At 57.6% G+C, this 19810-nt stretch overlaps 1 protein-coding gene across 3 annotated transcripts; it reads left to right on the top strand.

Moving 5' to 3' along the window:
• Nucleotides 1–201: 201 nt before the first annotated feature.
• On the top strand, nucleotides 202–18714 carry TRAF7 (TNF receptor associated factor 7). Of its 3 annotated transcripts, none has more exons than XM_023521435.1 (21): nucleotides 202–341; nucleotides 7669–7787; nucleotides 8039–8096; nucleotides 9706–9797; nucleotides 12207–12323; nucleotides 12828–12920; nucleotides 13108–13141; nucleotides 13855–14038; nucleotides 14134–14268; nucleotides 14993–15210; nucleotides 15296–15369; nucleotides 15587–15635; nucleotides 15717–15844; nucleotides 16058–16140; nucleotides 16926–16965; nucleotides 17097–17213; nucleotides 17301–17423; nucleotides 17626–17745; nucleotides 17837–17968; nucleotides 18050–18169; nucleotides 18329–18714. In XM_023521435.1, exons 2-21 carry the CDS (start codon nucleotides 7707–7709, stop codon nucleotides 18467–18469), a joined length of 2139 nt encoding a protein of 712 aa, XP_023377203.1. In that variant the 5' UTR covers nucleotides 202–341; nucleotides 7669–7706; the 3' UTR covers nucleotides 18470–18714. The 3 variants fall into 3 exon arrangements, with proteins under 3 accessions (XP_023377203.1, XP_011375226.1, XP_023377204.1); XM_011376924.2 differs by having other exon boundaries at nucleotides 18345–18714; XM_023521436.1 differs by having other exon boundaries at nucleotides 14134–14262.
• Nucleotides 18715–19810: the final 1096 nt, after the last annotated feature.

Consider the following 19810-nt stretch of genomic DNA (forward strand, 5'->3'; position numbering starts at 1 on the left):
TCGCGCCATGGTATTTCTTTTGGGGGGGCAGTTCTTCCTTTTGCTGCGGCTAACCGTGAGCGACGGATGCACATAGCCAATCAGACTTCGATCTGTAACATAGAGTGATGCTGAAGCCGCCAATCCCGCCCTGTGACATCGGGGCAACCGGAAGTTGTAGTTTCTGAAGAATTTAGCGTGAGGCTACTGCCGGGGGCCCCGAGAGCGGGGAACTACAAGTCCCGGCGGGCGCAGCACCTGAGCACTTCCGGCTCGCTCGCCCTGTCCCTTTCTCGGCGGGTGACCGAGGGGCAAGATGAAGCTGGAGGGTGGCGCTGCAGCTCCCGGGCGGCCGCGGGCGGGTGAGTGTCCGCGCGGCTCGCCCGTCCCGGGGCTTGCGCCTTGGGAACGCGCTGTGGGACGGAGGGCGAGTGCTTTGGGGTCTGGCGAGGCGTCGGGCCTGGGGGGGCGGAGCTGAGACGGGCCGGAGTGTTCTCTCCTGTCCTTCTCTGCTTGTCAGCTAGTCCGTCGCTCGCTCCATTCTTCCTTTCTCTCTTTCCTAAATCATTCCTTCTTCCTGCGTTTGTTGAGCGCTATCAGGGTGCCCGGCACTGTTTTAGGTTCTGGGACACTGCGGAGAGCATGATCCCAGTTCCTGTAGGCTCTTTATAAGATTTCTCACCCTCGCCACTGTTGACACTCCGCCCGAATCATTCTCTGCTAAGCCTTGTAAGACGTTGAGCAGCATCCCTGGTCTCCACCCACTAAATACTAGTAACCGTCCCCACCTCCGTTGTGACAACCAAAAATATCTTCAGGCATTTCTAAACGTCTTTTGGGAGACAAAATCTCTCCCTCTTTGAGAACCGGTGATCTGGACGGGAGTACGGGTTGACAGTACACAGACAAAATCATTAGGAATTGTGGTAGGTGCTATGAAAGAAACAGGGCGCTGAGAAAGAGAGTACTGGAGGCTCCCGAAAGGCTTGGCGTGGGGGAGACCTACAGAAAGCAGCCTGTCCTGGAAGTTGCTGGAAGAGCAGGCAGAGGGAGCAAGATGTGCAAAGGTCTGGGGTGAGAAAGAGCTTGGTGTCCACCAGTGAGCACTGGCAAAGTGGTAAGAGGAGAAGTGGATGAGGCCAGGCCAGGGTGGCAGGGAGGTTGTTGGAGTCAAGTACATTAGAGCCAGTATGAGATCTAAGTCTAGTAAGAGCTGCTGGTTGTGTGAGGAGGATGGACTGTGGGCTTCAGTGGGGGAAACGAGAGAGTGAGGAGGCTGGCCTGTGAGTAGAAAAGAGCAGAGCGGGGGCCTCATCTCCTATCACAGCATCTGGCTGTCTGGACCTGGTTGTCTTGAGCCAGGTCAGGGCGTTCAGCTGGGGCTGAGTCTGGGATCCTGCTGGATCCCTCCCTGCTCTGGGATGGGGTTAGGCAGAAAGGTGGGGTTCCAATCTACTTTGCTGCCTTCCTTGCTTAGAACTTCCTGCTGCCTAGCCTGATCTGCCCACCCTTTTCCCCATCCGTCAGCGTCCTCCAATGCAAACACAGGCTCCCTCTCCAGGGGCTCCCTTCACCAAGCATGTGGCCTTTCTCTTCCTCATTCCTTCTCTTTGGATCTCTCTCTTCCCACATCTCTTCCCTGAAGGCTCATGTGGCAGGCACAGCCTCTCTGTCATAAATCCCAACTTTCACTACTATGGGTATTCACATTTCTCTGTAGAAACCCCAGCCTCTGTGTCTCAAGGTTTCTATGTCCTATAGCTACACTATGTCTAGAAAGCCAGAACCTCCCTCTGAGGCGGGTGACCAGCTGGTAAGGAGGTGACCTGCTGGGAAGGAAGGGCCCAACCTGAGGGGTCCTGTGGAGTAACTCCCACTGTGTTGTGTCATGATCCTTCCGGAAATGAATGGAAGAGATCAATCAAGGTCTTCAGTATTGATTTAGGTGATACAGAAGCCTATGAAAAGTGCCTTTGGCAAGTGTAATGGAGCTTAGTACTCTCTGTCTGCCTCCCCCATCAGGCTCCTGGCTTCTTCAGGTCAGACTTACATTTAGCTGTCACGATGTTCCCTCTCTCTGGCATAGGGCCTGGTACACAATTGGTGTGAACCTTGGTCAGCTGGCTGGATAAAGTGATGAACAGTTTGAGAAGTGGAAGAAGATGTGGTTGAAAGGCCTGAGCTGATGGGTGGTTCCAGCCAGCCCGGACTCTGTGCCTTAGCTGCTCCCTGGTATAACTTGGCATGAGGCTGGCTTAAGTACATGGTGAGGCTTCTTGGTTTGCTGGTGGCAATGGAGAAAGGGCTTTGATCATCCTACATATGACTTCTCACTGGCTAGATATACCTAGGACAGCCCCTTAGCCTTCATTTACAGCTCTCAAAAAGGAGCTGCTGTTGGTGAAGCTTTTGCTGTTTACTCATGTCATCTCTCACAGTTTCTTCTAGATGTGAGTATATCTACTCCATTTTGTGAGTGAGAAATTGAGGCCCAGGTGGACAAGCAACTTGCCCCAAATCACACAGCTATTAAGTGGCAGAAGTGAGATTTGAACACAGGTCTGTCTGGGTCTGCCACCTGTGGCCTTGACAAAATATTCTATTCCATCTTTATAATGGACTCCTGAAGGGTTCAGTGTAAAGCATATGTATGAAGTGCCAGCGCACACGCAGCCCTGAGAGGTGTCAGCATGTGACTTGCTCTGAACCTCGATCCCCATGGGCTTGGCCTAACTAGTGGATGGGCACCTAGGACTCCACCAGGGGACTCTTGACTTTTGACAGATACCCTGTGTCCCTTGTGCACCTGGGCAGAAGAGATGTGGTTGCTCCCTGAAGAAGCATGGAGTCTCCAGGCGGGAGAAGGTGGGCTGTCTGAAAGCCTTGGTGCAGGGGGAACCCTGTGGGAGGGTACCAGGTGGAAGGAGCAGCCTGGCAAGAATCTAGGACTGAAGGAATGTGAGAAGGAATGGTGATGCATGTGCCGCAAGGCTGTGGGGTGGACAGTAGAGTGGGCCAGGCCAGATCTATGCCTTCTATGCCGCCAGTGCACCCCCAATGACTTTGGCCTGGAGATTCTGTGTACCTCCCCAACTTATGCAAGGAAGTGAGAAGGAGGAAGCCAGGGAGATAGAAGTCATATGGAGTGGTGAGGAAATGGCTGAGGGGGCCTGGAGGTATACACTGGGCCCGGGCACTACCCATCACATGGCTCTTGGGCAGAGGTCCAGGACTTGTTTCCACAAGTTTAGACTCATGGATTTGAGACAGACAGGATCATGCTTGCCAGTGCTGCCCCTGCAGCCAGCCTGGGCTGAGCACTGTATTGGAGGGTGTGAGCAGGAAAAAGTAACCTCTGCAGTGAGATGGGTTGACAAACGCCACCTCTTCCAACAACACTCTCTTCCTAGTCTGGATCTGGATGTCCCCTAGGCTGGTCCAGGTCTCTACTCCCTACATGGCTGTCAGGTGTGGGAAAGAAAAGACTGGAAGTTGGAGGCTGGCCCCAAGGGGCAGGTGTGGAAGTGAAGGCTTTTGCATTGCCAAGTGGGGGTTAGAGCTGGGCCAGTCTAGCAGGAGGGAGGGCAGAAAATTGTCAACTAGAGCAAGAATCCTGCCTGAGGGCCTGGCCTCTCTCAAACTTCTCTCTAACAGAAGAGCCGGTGGACTCTGGAGAGGCTGGACCTAGATGGGGACTGGGCAGGGATGCAGTGGAGCAGAGCTCTGGGGAGAGGAGGCCACAGCAGGTGTCTAGTTGGGCAGCCTCGAGGCCTCCGTGGAGTTGGGGCTGCGTGTGCAGAGAGAAGGAGGGTGAGGTGAGGGCAGAGGCCCAGACTAGGTGCTGGGAGGGAAGGGAAGCTGGGAAGGCCTCAGACCAGGGCCTCCTGGGTACTGAGGGGATCCCCAAGGTCACACCCTATCTGTTTGGGGTGTAAAAGATGTGCTAAAGGAACACCAGGGAATAACTGAGAAGTGTATGTGGCTTTCTATGGCAACCAGATCTGTTTCTGTAGGATTTGGCAGCTTAGTCTGGGTTTGAGCCAGGGGGCCCTGGGGTAGGAGCTGACCCAGAGGCTGGGCCCGGAACTCTGGCCACAGTCTAGCTAGCTAGCCACCCAAAGCTCTGGGGTGTCTGGGCAGAGGTGTCTGGAGCTACCTATACTCTTCCATGGGGCAGTCAGCACTTGACGGGGTTTCCAGGGCACACCTACCCCCTCGCTGGCTCAGCTGTTTTGGAGACCTGATCACATCCTTTGCCTGGGGCTGCCAGAAGAGCTGCCTCGAGGTGGGGCTTGGCCCTGGTGGGGACTTGCATTAGGTCACCCCACTGACCTTGACTCCAGCAGGGCCAGCCTGGGCTGCCCACTCCACTGGTTGCCAGCCACAGGGACCCTGTGGGCAGGGACCTTGGCCAAACCAGACTCACACCCCCTCTAAGTGCTTCTCAAAGGAAAAAGGAGAGGGCAGCAGATCCTGGGCTCCCTGCAGGGGGTAGACTGGGGAGGGGTTCTCAAGGAGCTTGCCTGCCCTCCCTCACAGGCTGCTCAGAGAGGGGGCTGGTGGGGGCTTTCCTGAAGAGGGGCTGGAGCATTGCAGGCAGCTTTGTGGTTCCTTATTGGACAGCAAGGGCACTTAAAGGGCCCTGCAAGCCCCTTGGACATGGACATGGGTAGACAAGGAACCCTGGGTCCCTCTTCTGGAGCTCTCCCCTGAGCTCCCTGGAGGCCTCTGGCAACAGACAGGGTGGGGACTTGGCAGGGAGTTCCAAGGGAGCTGAAGGGAAAGCTCTTTCTTACCCTCTCTGCCCCCATCCAAGATTTCCCTAGCCCACCCAGGTGGAGGCTTTTCCCAGTTTGAGAGACACCAGGCCCTCGGGCAGGATTCTTGCTCTAGTTGACAACTTCCTGCCTCTCTGAGATCCTCAGGTTAACTGTGGGGTGGGGAAAGAGGCCTACTGCCCTGGAGGGCTAGGGCACAGCCCCAAGACAGCTGGGCGCAGCATCCTATAGCTGAGGTTTCGGCCTGCAGGGCCAGAGGATACCATACTGGAAAAGACTGTTATTGCAAAACGCAGCCCCTGGGGGACCAGCTGAGGGCGGGCTGAGAGTATCTTGCTCAATTCCGAGATGCTTAGTAAGCAGTCACTGTGTTCTGGGCTGGGTGGGGCACACAGATTGGGGGTGCTAGACTGTAGCCTGGGGTCCCGCCCACCTCGGGTCCCTGGTTTAGGCTGCACACTGAACCCGTGTGAACTGGAAACGATTCCCTCCCTCCTTCCCTGGCTCAGCTTGGCTCATGGGCCAGTCTTGTAGGTCCTCCATCAGGTTGGGTGTCAGAGCTGCCCAGTTTGAGAGACACCAGGCCCTCGGGCAGGATTCTTGCTCTAGTTGACAACTTCCTGCCTCTCTGAGATCCTCAGGTTAACTGTGGCCTGGTCCCCCAGGCCTGGCCACTATTTACCACCTAAGACTTTCTGGCCGATTTGCATGTTGCCCTGCGGACACTGCATGCCTTTCTGTTTACTTCACTTCAGAGCAAGAGACAGCCAGAGGCCTGCTCTCCCAGATTGCAGTGACGGGCACTCTGGCTCTAGGGCATGTGGGACCCATGGAGGCTGGCCATGGTCCCAGGGGGAGTGCTTGCTGGGGTCCTGGCCTCAGATCACGGGCACTGCTCACTGGAGCCGGCAGCTGCGTCCTTGGCCCTGGGAGCTGGTAGTGAAAGGAGCAGATGGATTGTAAGATGCAGGTCAGTGTCGACCAGCTTCCTCCCGGTGACCTACCCCTCACCCTCTTCCCTGCCCTGTGGTGCTAAGACAGGAGCCAACTTTGGGTTTTCCAAGATGGGAGAGCCTTTCTTGCCAGTTAGGTCCTGGATCTCCTGCTTTGGGCTGTCTGGGCCTTCCGCTGCCGGCCAGGCCTCCTTGCTCCAAGCAGGGTAGCCCCCAAGACTTCCTGCTTAGTATAGGGATCAGCAATGGCCCTGGAGGTAGAGCTTCCAGATATGTCACATTCATACCTCTGTCCGCGGACCTAGCACTGCCCATTTTCAGGAGACCTGCCTCTCCCCAAGAGGACAAGCCACCAGAGAGCCTGGTCTGGGGCATAGAGCCAAGCCTCTTGAGTCACAGCAAGGGGAGTGGTGGACAGGAGCGGGGAGGCTTTGGCCAAATTCTTGGAACCTCCTATCTAGCTGGACCTGCAGGATAGTTAGAGCATGGGAATGAGGTGGTGGTGCCTGGTGGCAGTGCCAATTGCAGAGCCTGAGAGCCATCCCACTGAGGCCTGAGTTGTGAAGGTTGGGAGGGTGGCATCGCTAGTGGCACTTGAAGGAGCAGCTGGGGAGAGGGACAAGGAGACAGCAGGAACAGCAGGCAACTCAGGAGCATAGTATAGGGACACAGGGCTCAGGAACCAGTCCCTCCCTGCAGACCAGTAGGCTGAGTTGGAGGACCACTGGGTGGACCCCAAGTCACTCTGTATGGCCATGGTATGTGTGTGGGGGCCGACATTGCCAGATGGCCCAGGTCAGGAGGTCTTGATGGAGAAAGTGCTAGAACCAGCTAGACTGTGCAGTTGCCCTCCATGCTGTACCTACCTTGGGTGGGGGCAGAGAGCATCTCCTGCCTTTTCCCAGGGCCAGAGGCTCAGCAGCCTTCCACCCAGAGCTCTTCTCAGTCCGGTGGGGCCTCCAAAACACAGCGTGGGAACCCGCCTCCCATACCACCACTGGGAACAAGATGAGCCTGCCCTCCCTCCTCTGGCCAACTCCACTGTATGGGCAGACTGGGCTTTTGGCTACAGAGTGCTGCGGGTCCTGACAGTGGGAAGACCACTCTGTAGGGGTGCCTGCTGATAGGGCCACCAGGAGGTGGGTGCTGTCTGGCAGTAGAGCAGCTCTCCTTGCTGTTCTCAGTGTCTAATCTCTTCCCTCTCCTGCAGGCACTCCCGGGCCACCCCAGCCCCTCTTCTGTGGGTGGAATGTTTGGAAGCCTGGGATGATTTGCCCTATGCCTTCTCCTTGCCACCCAGCTTACGAACCTTGAGTCACACTGTTAAGGGGCATCTTTTGTTCCCCGGATGGGTGTTGTGCAGAGGAGTCAGTTCCTCTCTCTTGGCCCCTCCTCCCCTTGCCCAGAAGGAGCTTGTTCTGTGTGATGAGGCTCATGGGGAGTCAGGCTCCAGGTACATCACCCAGCAGGTTCTCTGGGGCGTGGCCAGGGTCTTGGCCATCCTGCAGATTGGGGTTGGCCTGGTCCTGACCTGTCTTGGCAGGAAATAGGCATGAAGCTTGGTCATGCTGTGTGCCCACCTGTGGCCTCAGGGAAATTTGGCTGTCAGACCCAGAGGTGCAGACAGAACATGGATGGGGGCAGGGGGAGAGGGGGTGGCTCTCCACCTTTGGGGCAGAACTTGGTGGGCTTTTCTGAAGGGTTAAGCCTTGGAAGTAAAACTGAGTGCCAGCTGCCTGCCCATACCCAGGGCCTCCTCTCTTTCTCAGGCCTATCACACCTGGGACAGGAAGGAAAGGGACTTTGTGGACCTATCCTTGTTGGTATTGGTGATGGAGAGAGGCAAAAGTGTGTCCCATGGTGGACTGTGCAGAGTAGGCCTGCTGTGTAGAGCGGCCCCTGCCAGCTGACAGGCTTGGCCATCATCTCTAAAGCCCCCCTTTGTGCTCCATTCACAGGGGACGCTGCCCGAGGACCCTAGATGCCTCTCTAGAGCATGAGCTCAGGCAAGAGCGCCCGCTACAACCGCTTCTCTGGAGGGCCTACCAATCTTCACACTCCAGACGTTGCCACTGGGGTAAGAGGCACCTCATGGGAAAGGGTCTGCTTTTTGAGCATACCCCTCAAGCCCACGGCCTCCCAGCAGGGCTTTCAGAATAGTCCCCTTCCTACGTGGAGGTTGTGTTGGCAGGCTGTGATATGTGTGTGGATGGTGTGTTTGTGTATACGTGCACATGGGTGTGTTAGACGAAAGTGTGTCAGTGCATGTCCACATGTGTCCATATCGTCTCTAGAGTCAAAGTCAAGTCTCATCCATTCTCTCCCTAGACCAGAATGGAAACAACCTTTGGGCCCGCTTTTTCGGCTGTCACCACTATCACAAAAGGTGAGCCTGCGAGCCCAAGCTAGCTCAGCTGGGCATAATCTGAGCATCCTTAACTCCACCAGAGCCTGTGGGGCCCTTCTTGATGGGGTTGGGAGCAGGAGCTGGAATTGGAGAGTGGACAGCTTGGCTTAGGCCCCCACACCCCAGCTGGGCAGGAGTCAGCTGTCCTGCTCCTTCTGGCTCTGCTTTTGCCACTGTGTCTTCCCCAACCCCAGTATTCCCTTGCCCCTTCTTCCTTCCGTCACCTCTCCAGGGAAGGATGCCCTGACTTCTCCAGCACCCCATATACACCTGTCCTTTGTCACTGCGACCCCTGCTCATCCCTGCCCCAGGCTCCTAGCAGCCTCCAAAGTCAGGCTCAGGGACTGTACTGGCATGGATAGAGAATAAGATGTGCTCACTGGATCCTTTCTCGAGTTTGGTCCCACGGCTGTGGCTCCAGTGTTGTGTGTTCAATGAGGTTATAAAGAACTAGCACACGAGGGCACGATCTCCTTCCCAAAGGGCATGGATCCTCTCCTGTCAGGGCCTGTGTTCTGGGGTTGGTTTGTTCTTTACCTTTTTGGCAGTGGGCCCTCATAGAAGCACATCAGCTGCTAATTGGTTTTTTAATTGCTTTTCCATGGTTTTTCTGGATATACATGGTAGCACGGTCACGGGGCTACTGTGTATACCTGTTCACTGTGTATACCAGCTTCTTTTTGCCACTGGGTGACCCTCCTAGGGGCTCTGAAAGAGCCCTCTTTTCTTCTTAGATTTTTTTTTTTTTTTTTGCTGAGGAAAAAGAAAATAAGCATCACCCCTAATCTACCCATCTAATTCCTTAATTCCTCATCTGCCTTTAGAGATGGCATGGCCCTATCACGGCAGTCGAAAGCTCCTGGCCAGTGAATGACAGGGGCCTATCTTGCCCTTGTCCCACTCAGTGACTCCCCTCAGTAGCAGGGATGGGTCAGAACTGGGTATGAACAGCTGCCTTTCCTGGCCCCTCTCATTGCAGATAGGGAAACTGAGGCCTAGTCACAGGGCAGCCAATTGAAGCATAGATCATAAATCTAGGCCTTTAGGACCGGTTGTTGTGACATCTGGGCCTGGCTGGGGCCTGAGGCCAGTGGCAGCCACTCCAGAAGACCCCTCCTGCCTGGGGGTGTTAGGGCTTAGCACTGGGACTGTCCAGGGCAGGCTGAAACCTGTGGCAGAGCTCCAAGCACTGGGTAGGTCTGGGGAGGCCACCTGAACCCCATTCACACTTGTGCTCTCTCTATCAGCCTCAGCCCTGGAGAGGGCTGAGAGCTAGTGACAGTCCATAGAGCAAGTTAGGGCTCTCACTGGGGGCATGGGGCCAGGTCAGGTTGTGCCCTGCTCAGGCACTCGCTGGGCACGGGGTGTTCCCAGCTGCCCCCAAGCCCAGCCTCAGCCAATTTGCCCTCAAGTCCAGAAGGAGGCAGTGGGAGCGGGCAGGGGCAAAGAGGCTTCCTGGAGAGGATTAGCCCAATGTCCAGCCCAGTCTCTGACCCTGCCTAGCTCACTACCTGCCATGGTAGGTCAGGCTTCCCCACCTTACCCCTAGCCCCACACTCAAGGCATCCCGGTTCTCTTTTCTTGGCAGCCGATGGGACCAGCACATACAAACAGCACCGCAGGACGCCCTCCTCCTCCAGCACCCTTGCCTACTCCCCTCGGGATGAGGAGGACAGCATGGTAGGTCTGGGCCATGTTCACCCCTCCCAACCCCACAGGAGCCTCCTGCCATGCCCTCCCTTCCAGGGCCAAGTCCTGGGAGGAGCTGATGGTGGGAGGCTCAGCCTCGAGGAGCCCTGAGCTATGATCTGCAGTGGGAAATGAGCTGGTGTGAGAGAGAAGGCTAGCATGTGCAGACACTCTAAGGTCTGAGCATTGAGGCTGGATTGCATGGGAGAGGTGGCCAGCAGGTTTGGTGTCTTTGGCTCTATCTTGAGTGGGTGGGAGCCACAGAAAGTTCAGTCTGCAGTATAATAAGATCAGATCCCCATTTTTTAAGGTGCTGTGCTGCTGAGTAGAGGATGAAGGGTGGGTTGCCAGGTAGAGGCAGGAGGCCTGGGAAGGGGCTTCTTATGAGAGAGACAGGCCCCAGCAGATGGAGAAAGGTGGACAGGTTTAAGCTGGGGGGTCAGCGAAGGAGGGCCTGCAAGGCCCGTGCTAACTGCGGGGGAGCTGGGGAGTTTCCTGCTGCTGGCTCTGCAGAGTGAGGAAGGCGTTCAGGGCAGAGCGGAGGCTAGCTGTTGGTGCCCAGACCATGTGGCCAGGGTCACAATGGACATTCCCTGCCTGTCACTGGGCTCTGGGCCTGCCTGGGGAAGCAAGAACTGGCCTGGCTGGGGAGGGGGCCACAGGCATGCTCAGACCCTCCCACTGCTGACCTGTCCTGTGCCCTACTTCTGTTTTCCTTTGGTGGCAGCCCTGCCAGACTTCACTGGTTCTCACGTCCTCCCAGCCTCCCAGGACCTAAGGCTTCTCATTCTGGGCTGCCAGGCCTTTGTTTCCTATTTAAGAAGAAAAAGACAGTGTTTTTAATTATTTGAACAAACACACTCTTGTGTCAGGCTCTTTACTAGGCCCTCTGTAAGGACAAGGCACATAACGTGCTCTGCTCCCTTCGGCTCTACGTGCTTCAGTCTCCACAACCTCTGACCTGCCCACCGGAATATGGCTGGGATCAGAAGGCCCACCCTCCTGCTGGGCCCTCCCAGGAAGCAAATTCCCTGTTTCTGTGGTTTCTGTGATCTTGGCCCTTGGTGGCTTGAAGGAGGTAGAAATGTGCTGAGGGCCCTGAGGCCATGACCATCTGGACACTCTCTTCCTTGGCCACTGGGCCCCTGCAGGCTATCCCTCTGCCTGTGCTGGGTGGCTGGCAGCATTAGCCCCCTGGCTTAAAGGGGCAAGTAGGCAGGGGAAAGCAGAGCCAAGCCAGGCCTGCCTTGCTTGGCCTAGCTCCCATCTGGACCTGCTCTTGCCCTCTGGTTTCCACTGTTGCCCATGGGGATGGTTTGACTCACTTCCTCTGACTTTCCCCTCTTGTTTCTCACGTGGCGTTTCCATGCAAACTTGCCACTTGGGACACTGTGAAGGGAGGTGGGCACAGCGCTGATGAGGGAGGTGCCTTTTGTGGGCACAGAGGACACAGGGATCTCACTGACTTTGCTTGGGGAAGCGGGGCCCTGGAACTCGCGGGGCCTCTGCACAGAGCTGGCACTGTCTGGCCCAGCCTCCCTCTGCTCCTGGTAGACCCCCTACCCTTGGCAGTGGTAAGGGGATCAGTCCAACAGCCCCCATACCCATGGAGGCTGAGACAGAAGCAGCTGGGCCCCAGAGCAGCCAGGACCAGGAGGGGCCTGTGGGCTGGGTGTGGAGGCAAGAGGTTTGCGGCTCATAAATGAGGCTTCTGAGAGGGAGGGGAGTGTGGGAGCAGTGGCTCTTGAAGGATCTCTTTTGGAAGATTCTAGGCTTGAGGGTAGGAAGGGATAGCCTCCTACCTCAGGTCTCCCCCAAATCCTTATCTTTGATAGCTTAGGCAAAGGCAGGCACCCATGGCTGTCCCTTCTGCACTCAGAACCTGGCCAGGGTCCAGTGGGGTCCCCGCCTTCCCTGGGATCCTTACTGCCTGGCTCAGTGTCCCTGGTCAGGGAGGCCAGGCAGGCAGCTGAGCTTAATGGGCACTTGGAGTCCCACAACCTGTCCCAGACAGCCTTCTATTCCTTTCCCTCCAGCAGTCCAGGGGCCGCTGCCGCTTCAGGATTGGCTGGTGGAGGTGCCCCCTCTGCAGCCTACATTCCCTCACGGGAAGCAGGAAGTAGGCCTAGCGTGTCCTCGTAGAATTGAATAGCAGGAAGTCTCTCCATTTACACAAAGAAAGTTGGCAGATGAGAGCGGGCGGCCCAACAGGGCCAGGACCACTGGGCAGGAGGGGGCCTGGGCATTGCATGGCTCCTCACGCACACACCACGGCCCCTGCAGGCTGAGTGAGTGCCCGCTAAGACAGGGTGGTCCTGGGGGGCCCAGTGTCCTCTGTGTGCACAGGGGTTCAGCCCCGCCCTCCCTGCTGGCTGACTGGTGCCTGTCTCCATGCTGCAGCCCCCCATCAGCACCCCGCGCCGCTCCGACTCAGCCATCTCCGTCCGCTCCCTACACTCCGAGTCCAGCATGTCCCTGCGCTCCACGTTCTCGCTGCCCGAGGAAGAGGAGGAGCCGGTAGGTGTGGTGGCCATGGGGTGGGCTCAGCGCAGAGGACTCTTAAGGGACCTTCACTGTACTGTGGCAGTGGGAAGGCCACTTTCCTCTCAGGCACAGTGAGGAGGTGATCAGGCCTGGTCAGGGCCCCTCCATCCCCTTTAGTCCATAAGGACCCCAGGCCAGGTTCCCTAGGCATGTTCTTCCCACTCCCACACCCCAGGGGCTGACCAGGGACCAGCATTGGGAACCGAAGGTGGGACCTGTGCTGTGCCCTTTCTAGTCACCATCTCCGGTAGACGGTAGGCGCTGCCAGGCTGAGGGGTCCTCCCTGCTTGGGCCCCCTCAAGCTCAGGCCCAGCCCTAAGCCTCAGCAGGCTACTCTTGGGACATGCCCCAGCTGAAGTGGCAGCTCTGCTGAGATGGCAGCTCAGGCCTGCAAGGGGAGGGGTTGGGTGTCTTGGTTGTCCGCCACCCATGCCAACACCCCTGGGTCCCACCTTCACTTGCTCTGCCTGGTTCTAGGAGCCGCTGGTGTTCGCCGAGCAGCCCTCAGTGAAGCTGTGCTGCCAGCTCTGCTGCAGTGTATTCAAGGACCCTGTGATCACCACGTGTGGGGTAAGGCCGCTTGTCCCCTCCTCGACCTCTGCACCACTGTGGGGCTGGGTGGGCTGCCAGCCCCTTCCATGTGGAGCCTGGACCTTGGTCACAGGCATGGTCTGGTTGCCCAGCAGGTGCCCTCTGCAGTGGGCATTGGGTGGGGGTGACTGCGGCCATGCCCCAAGTTAGCCTGTTGTCTCCACAGCACACATTCTGTCGAAGATGCGCCTTGAAGTCAGGTAGGGCCCTCCCAGACCCAGGCCTGGACACCTTGTTCCCCAGCTGGGAGTGAAGCCTCTCCAGGGAGGTCCCGGCACAGGCCCAGCACTGATCGTGCCCCTGGCTGCGCAGCGGTTTCTCCGCAGTCCTGTGCACAGCATCTCTGCAGCGGGTGGTGGTGGCCCCAGGGCTCACTCGGGCCCGGTTTAGGACACTGACGGGCGGAGCAGTAAGACCTACAACTTGAGGGATCCTGGGCTCTGCACCTGCTCTCCCTGTTGGAGGCTGCCTTCACTATCAAGGCTGCCACCTCAAAGTCTTGGGCCTTAGAGGCCAGCAGGGTGCCCCTACCAGGCCCTCTTGCTCTGTCCCCAGCCCCATGGCCCTGTCCCAGACTTCTGGGTCAGCTGAGAAGCCTCCGCTTATCTAGTGGTTATTCTTGGCCTAGCTGTGCACCCCTTCCTGTCCTGGGTACCTCAGAGAGACAGGTAGATGGGTGGATCAAGTGCCTGATAGAGGCTCAGCCCACCTAGCTGGGGGAGCAGGTTCCAGGCTGCGCTCACCAGGGAATAGTCTAAACCACTCACCCCCAACACACACACACACATACACACACACACTCACTCACTCACTCACTCACTCACCCACCCCCTTGGCCACAGTGCCCTGAACAGGGCTGCCAGGAGAGAGGGTTGCTGGGCGGGCCATGGGGTCAGCATGCCCTCCCCTCCAGAAAAGTGTCCTGTGGACAATGCCAAGCTGACGGTGGTGGTGAACAACATTGCGGTGGCCGAGCAGATTGGGGAGCTCTCCATCCACTGCAGGCACGGCTGTCGGGCAGCAGGGGTTGGGAAGCCCACCGTCTTTGAGGTGGATCCCCGCGGGTGCCCCTTCACCATCAAGCTCAGTGCCAGGAAGTAAGTACCTCCCTTGTCCTCTAGCTCCCCATCACCCCAGGGTGCTAAAAACAATGCCTCTGGGGACTCAGCCTATTCTGTCTCACCTCTCATAGGGACCACGAGAGCAGCTGTGACTACAGGCCTGTTCGGTGCCCCAATAATCCCAGCTGCCCGCCCCTCCTCAAGATGAACCTGGAGGCCCACCTCAAGGAGTGCGAGCACATCAAGTGTCCCCACTCCAAGTACGGGTGAGTGGGCGGGGGTGGGTGCGGGGTGGGGGGCTGTCCCCGGGTGGGAGTGGGTGGGCAAGAGGGTGGGCAGGTTGGCCTGGGCTGGCATTCACAGTCCCTCCTTCAGCAAACCTTTGTTGAGATCCACCTGTGTGCTGGGTGCTGGGGAGACAGCCAGGGTCTCTGGGGAGACGGATCTTAGCAGGAGCCACACCGTCGACTATGTAATTACAAACTGAGGTACAGGTGCCGCGAAAGAGACCCGAGCCCCATGGGAACACAGAGGGGATGGAACACTTGGGGAGTTGGGGGTGGTCAGGGAAGTTGTGAGCTGAGAACTAACGCATGGGTGGGCATGAGCTGGGTAAAGACCAGAGCAAGCGCTTCCGGCAGCCGGACTGGCAGGGGTGGACTTGAGCAAAGGGCCAGTGTTGGGAGCAGAGGGGAGGTGAGGGTGGGAAAGGAGGCAGGCCGATGAGGGGTGTGGAGGAGCCCTTGAAGAGCTTTGAGCAGGAGCCCAGTGATTGGATATCCCTTGCAAAGTGGCCCACTGGGTGCTGGGTACTGGTGGGAGCAGGATGGATGCTTGGGCATGCAGGCGTGGAGAGGATGGTAGCCTACCTAAGGTGCAGTAGGCACAAAAGTGGGAATCGAGAGATTCGTGGGATTGGGGAGGCAAAGGGAAGGGTCCTGCTGGGCAGGCAGGTGAACAGAGGAGCAGGCAGCCATCCTGTCCCTCCAGGTGCACATTCATTGGCAACCAGGACACATATGAGACGCACCTGGAGACCTGCCGCTTTGAGGGCCTGAAGGAATTTCTGCAGCAGACGGATGACCGCTTCCATGAGATGCATGTGGCGTTGGCCCAGAAGGACCAGGAGATTGCCTTCCTGCGCTCCATGCTGGGCAAGCTCTCAGAGAAGATTGACCAGCTGGAGAAGAGCTTGGAGCTCAAGTTCGGTGAGGGCCCAGCCCAGAGCGGGCAGGGAGGTTCAGCCCCTCCTCTTGGTCCCTGACACCCTCTCATGTCCTGGATGAAAACCAGATGTCCTGGATGAAAACCAGAGCAAGCTCAGCGAGGACCTCATGGAGTTCCGGAGGGATGCGTCCATGTTGAACGTGAGTGGGTGAAGGACAGATGCAGAAAGGTTGGGTGGGGCGGGGGACACAGGACTGTCCTTCAGCTTGGGCCCCAGCAAGAGGCTTGCCCTGCTCAAGATTAGGTATCTGCTGGGGAGGGCTGCTGCTGTACCTGTCCAGCCCCAGCCCAGCTCAGGCCAGCGGGCAGGGGACTGTGGAGCCACAGCCATCATGCCCTCCGTTCTTGGCCTTGCAGGATGAGCTGTCCCATATCAATGCACGGCTGAACATGGGCATCCTAGGATGTGAGTATAGGCCCACTGTCACTCCCACCACTGTCACCAAGGCCCCCCCAGGTCCCTCACCAGCTCCTCCTGTCTCTGCAGCCTATGACCCGCAGCAGATCTTCAAATGCAAAGGAACCTTCGTGGGCCACCAGGGCCCTGTCTGGTGTCTCTGCGTTTACTCCATGGGAGACCTGCTCTTCAGCGGCTCCTCTGACAAGACCATCAAGGTGGGCAGGGTCTTGCCTAGGGAGCTCTGCAGCCTGGCAGGGTGAGGGTGGGTACTGCACACCAGCTCTGCCAGCTACCTTCTGCCCATGCATAGGGCTTCCTCCCATGGGCAGGGCTTTCTCCTTGAGGATGGCTTGCTTCCTCATTCCCACCATGCCACCCCAGCACCTGGCTGATCCTGCTGGGACCCACCCTAACCCTGGTCTCTGCAGGTATGGGACACGTGTACCACCTACAAGTGCCAGAAGACGCTGGAGGGCCATGATGGCATTGTGCTGGCACTCTGCATTCAGGGGTGAGTGCAGGCGCATGTGCACCCACTGACCACAGGGTCCATGTAGAGCCAAAGATAAAGAGACCGTGTGCCGCTGCCCTGTGGGCTGTGAGCTCAAGCTTGTGTGGCCACATATGTCATGTGGCTGTGTGTGCCCCTCCTGTGAAGCACTCTCGACCTTGGGCAGAGCTGGGTCTCTGGGTGGTGGCATATGGGCCCTCCATCTCTGATGTACATTAGCAAAGTATAGCCCTGGTGTGCTTCAGGCAGTCAGAAGACAGAGGTGGAACATCAGAGAGCAGAGGCAGGAGCTCAGCTATCTCTGGCTTGAGCACAGAGACTACGTCTCTGGGAACAAGACTACGGAGCAGTCTTGGGAACAGGACTACGGAGCAGCCGGCCCAGCCACCCCCTTACCCCCAGGGTGTTCCCTTCTAGACCTTCTCTCCTGTCTTGTGTCATGAGACGTTGTGTCGTGGGCATCAGTGTGTGTGTATATGTTTATGTGTGAGAAAGTGAGATGTTCATGCACAGGAAGCAGCAGCTTGCCTGCCAGCAGCGCTAACGAGATAATTACCTCCCAGCTCAGCTGCCAGATGCTTGCCAGGCAGGCACAAGGGTTTGGGCTTCCACTTTTAAGGTCCCCTCACTGAGACTGGAATACTGAAGCTGGGCTCAAAGAAGCAGCAGCAGCCCTGGCACTGGCCCAAACTGCTGGTTCCTAGTGGCCCGTGCTACCTTGGCCTGTAAGGCAGTGTGAGAATGGTGGCTTTTCCCACCCTGACACCTTGGCTTTGTTTCCCCAGATGCAAGCTCTACAGCGGCTCAGCAGACTGCACGATCATCGTGAGTGGGGCCTGTGGGAGGGGACAGGCTGCATCAGTATCTGGGAGCCCTAGGCATACTGTGCTCCTGGGGCCTGGGCTTATAGAGTGGCAGGGCTGGTGCGTGAGGTTTCCTGTCCTCCCTCCCATCAGGTGTGGGACATCCAGAACCTGCAGAAGGTGAACACGATCCGGGCCCATGACAACCCAGTGTGCACACTGGTCTCCTCGCACAACATGCTCTTCAGTGGCTCCCTGAAGGCCATCAAGGTCAGGCAAGGCTGTGTGCATGCATGTGAGGGCATCGGGGTGCTAGATGCCTGGCTGTCTAGCCCATGCTCACAGCCATCCTCACAGGTCTGGGACATTGTGGGCACTGAGCTGAAGCTGAAGAAGGAGCTCACGGGCCTCAATCACTGGGTGCGGGCCCTGGTGGCTGCCCAGAGCTACCTGTACAGTGGCTCCTACCAGACAATCAAGGTACCCCTGTGCCACACTCCCAGTGGCAGGGCCCCTCCCTGTTCTTGAGGGTTGTATCTGCCCTGCCCTTGTTCTTGCCAGGGCAGGGAGATCCTTACATACACCCTGGGTGGGGAGTAGGCTGCCCACTGTGTCTGGAGCCCCAGAGGGCGTGATACTGAGGCACCTGGCCTGGGACCAAGTGGCCTGTGATTGCCCATAGATCTGGGACATTCGAACCCTCGACTGCATCCATGTCCTGCAGACATCTGGTGGCAGTGTGTACTCTATTGCTGTGACGAATCACCACATTGTCTGTGGCACCTATGAGAACCTCATCCACGTAAGGGCGGATGCCTAGGGGCACGGTCCAACCTTGTGGGTCCCTGTCCAACCCTTTCTGTATCTCTGACCTGCCTGTGCCATCACCTCAGGTGTGGGACATCGAGTCCAAGGAGCAGGTACGGACCCTGACAGGCCACGTTGGCACCGTGTATGCCCTGGCAGTCATCTCGACGCCAGACCAGACCAAAGTCTTCAGCGCATCCTATGATCGATCTCTCAGGGTGTGTGCTGGCCTGGTAACAGTGGAAGGCTCAGGGTTGTGGCCAGGCCTAGGCAGGTCCTCACATCCCATGTGCCCTCAGGTTTGGAGTATGGACAACATGATCTGCACACAGACCCTGCTGCGTCACCAAGGCAGTGTAACAGCTCTGGCTGTGTCCCGGGGCCGGCTCTTCTCGGGGGCTGTGGACAGCACTGTGAAGGTCAGTGCTGTGGCTCAGGCCATCCAAAGGGGCTGCCTGCACAAGTGGATCAGGGGTTGGGGGGCGAGGAGCCAGCAGCCCTGGGTGGGTGACAGTGGAGGGCAGGTATGGGTGGCAGGTGGTGTTAGGGCAGGATGGCCCAAGGGGCACCTGAAATAGAGCCCTTCCTCTGCAGGTTTGGACTTGCTAGCAGAATCCAGGCCAGGTTTTGGCTTCTTCTGGGCCTGCCCTAGGACTATCCAAGCCAGGCTGGCCACATGGGTCTCTGCCCACCCACTAGGGACAGGCAGGCAGGCTTAGCTGGCCAGGCAGTGCTCTCCCCCCGCCTTGCGCCCTGCGAGCCTCCCTCTGCCTGGCTCTGTCATCACTGCTGCCAGGATGGTGCCAAGCCCCTCTATCGACACTCCAGGTATAATGCTTACCTGGGCCACCCTCTGTCCCCACCCGATGGACTTTGGGGCCTTTTTACTCACCTTTTCTACTGTTTTTAGACTGTACATAGATTTGATTACTTCTTCCTTGAAATAAAAGCTGCACAGACTGTGGCTATGAGTGGAGACAGTCCTGGGATAAGGGAGAAGCCACCCAAGAACACTGGTGTGCCCAGGCACCAGCAGCCAGTGGGAGGGTGAGGAGAGCCACACAGGAGCTCCTGTTGTCTGTCAACCCCAGGATGTAGCCCTCTCAGTGACTTCCCCTCCCTGCCAGGAACAGGCTAGCCCACCACTCTCCCCAACACCCTGAAAAAGTGAGCCAGGCAGCTCCATTTTCTGCTGTTTATTGACAGCTGACAAGAGCTCCCTGCCCAGACCCCCCTCCCCACCTGCTGGAGCCCCAGCCTGGGCCACCCACTGAAAGGTCAGGTAGATGGCCAGGTGCTGGCTATCCACTAGGGGAAGCATAATGGCATGACAGCTGGATGGGGCCTCACATGCCCAGACGCCACCTTGGCTGACCCCCTCCACCCACCCACATCACAATCGCTGGTTTTCGGCATTTTTAAATTTTTTTTTTTAAGAAATGTCAGAAGTTGTGCCCAACACACGTGGATCAGCAAACACAATAGAGGCCAGTCAGTACTTTTTGGAGGGGCGAGGGAAGAGGAAAGAGAGGGTGAGAACGACCACACGACACAGCCTTGGACCACGAGCAGAAGCATCCATGGGAACTCGAGTAGGGGTGGGCTGGCCGCCTGCTGTGGGCCTGGGGAGGGAGGGTCAGGCACACCCTCACACAGCCTGGCATGCATGCCCTGCGCCCACTGCTGACACCCAGCTGTGCCCATGTATTCACTCTGTGCACACAGCTCCCCGAAGCCCATGCTGACCCTCTCATCAGCACCTCCTAGAGAGGAGGGAGCCTTCCCCACAGTCTCCAGGGCATGGAGGACACAGCCCAGCAGCAAGGCACATCCTTCGAGTTCTTCAGACATAGAGAAGTTAGGAGAGAGGGCAGAGGAGGCCCTGGTGGAGCACAGACCCCTCCCCAGACCCCAGCTTCCTGTTTGTGCTACTGGGCCTAGGGTCTTGTATGGAGGGAAGGAAGGAAGGACAGACAGTGGCCGGGGCCTCTAACAGCTTTTGTCGAGCAAGACTCCAGTGTCCTTGCAGTTGGTAAATGGTTTCTATAGAATCAATAATA

This window comes from Pteropus vampyrus, unplaced genomic scaffold, assembly GCF_000151845.1.
Source record: "Pteropus vampyrus isolate Shadow unplaced genomic scaffold, Pvam_2.0 Scaffold303, whole genome shotgun sequence".
Lineage (NCBI taxonomy): Eukaryota > Metazoa > Chordata > Mammalia > Chiroptera > Pteropodidae > Pteropus > Pteropus vampyrus.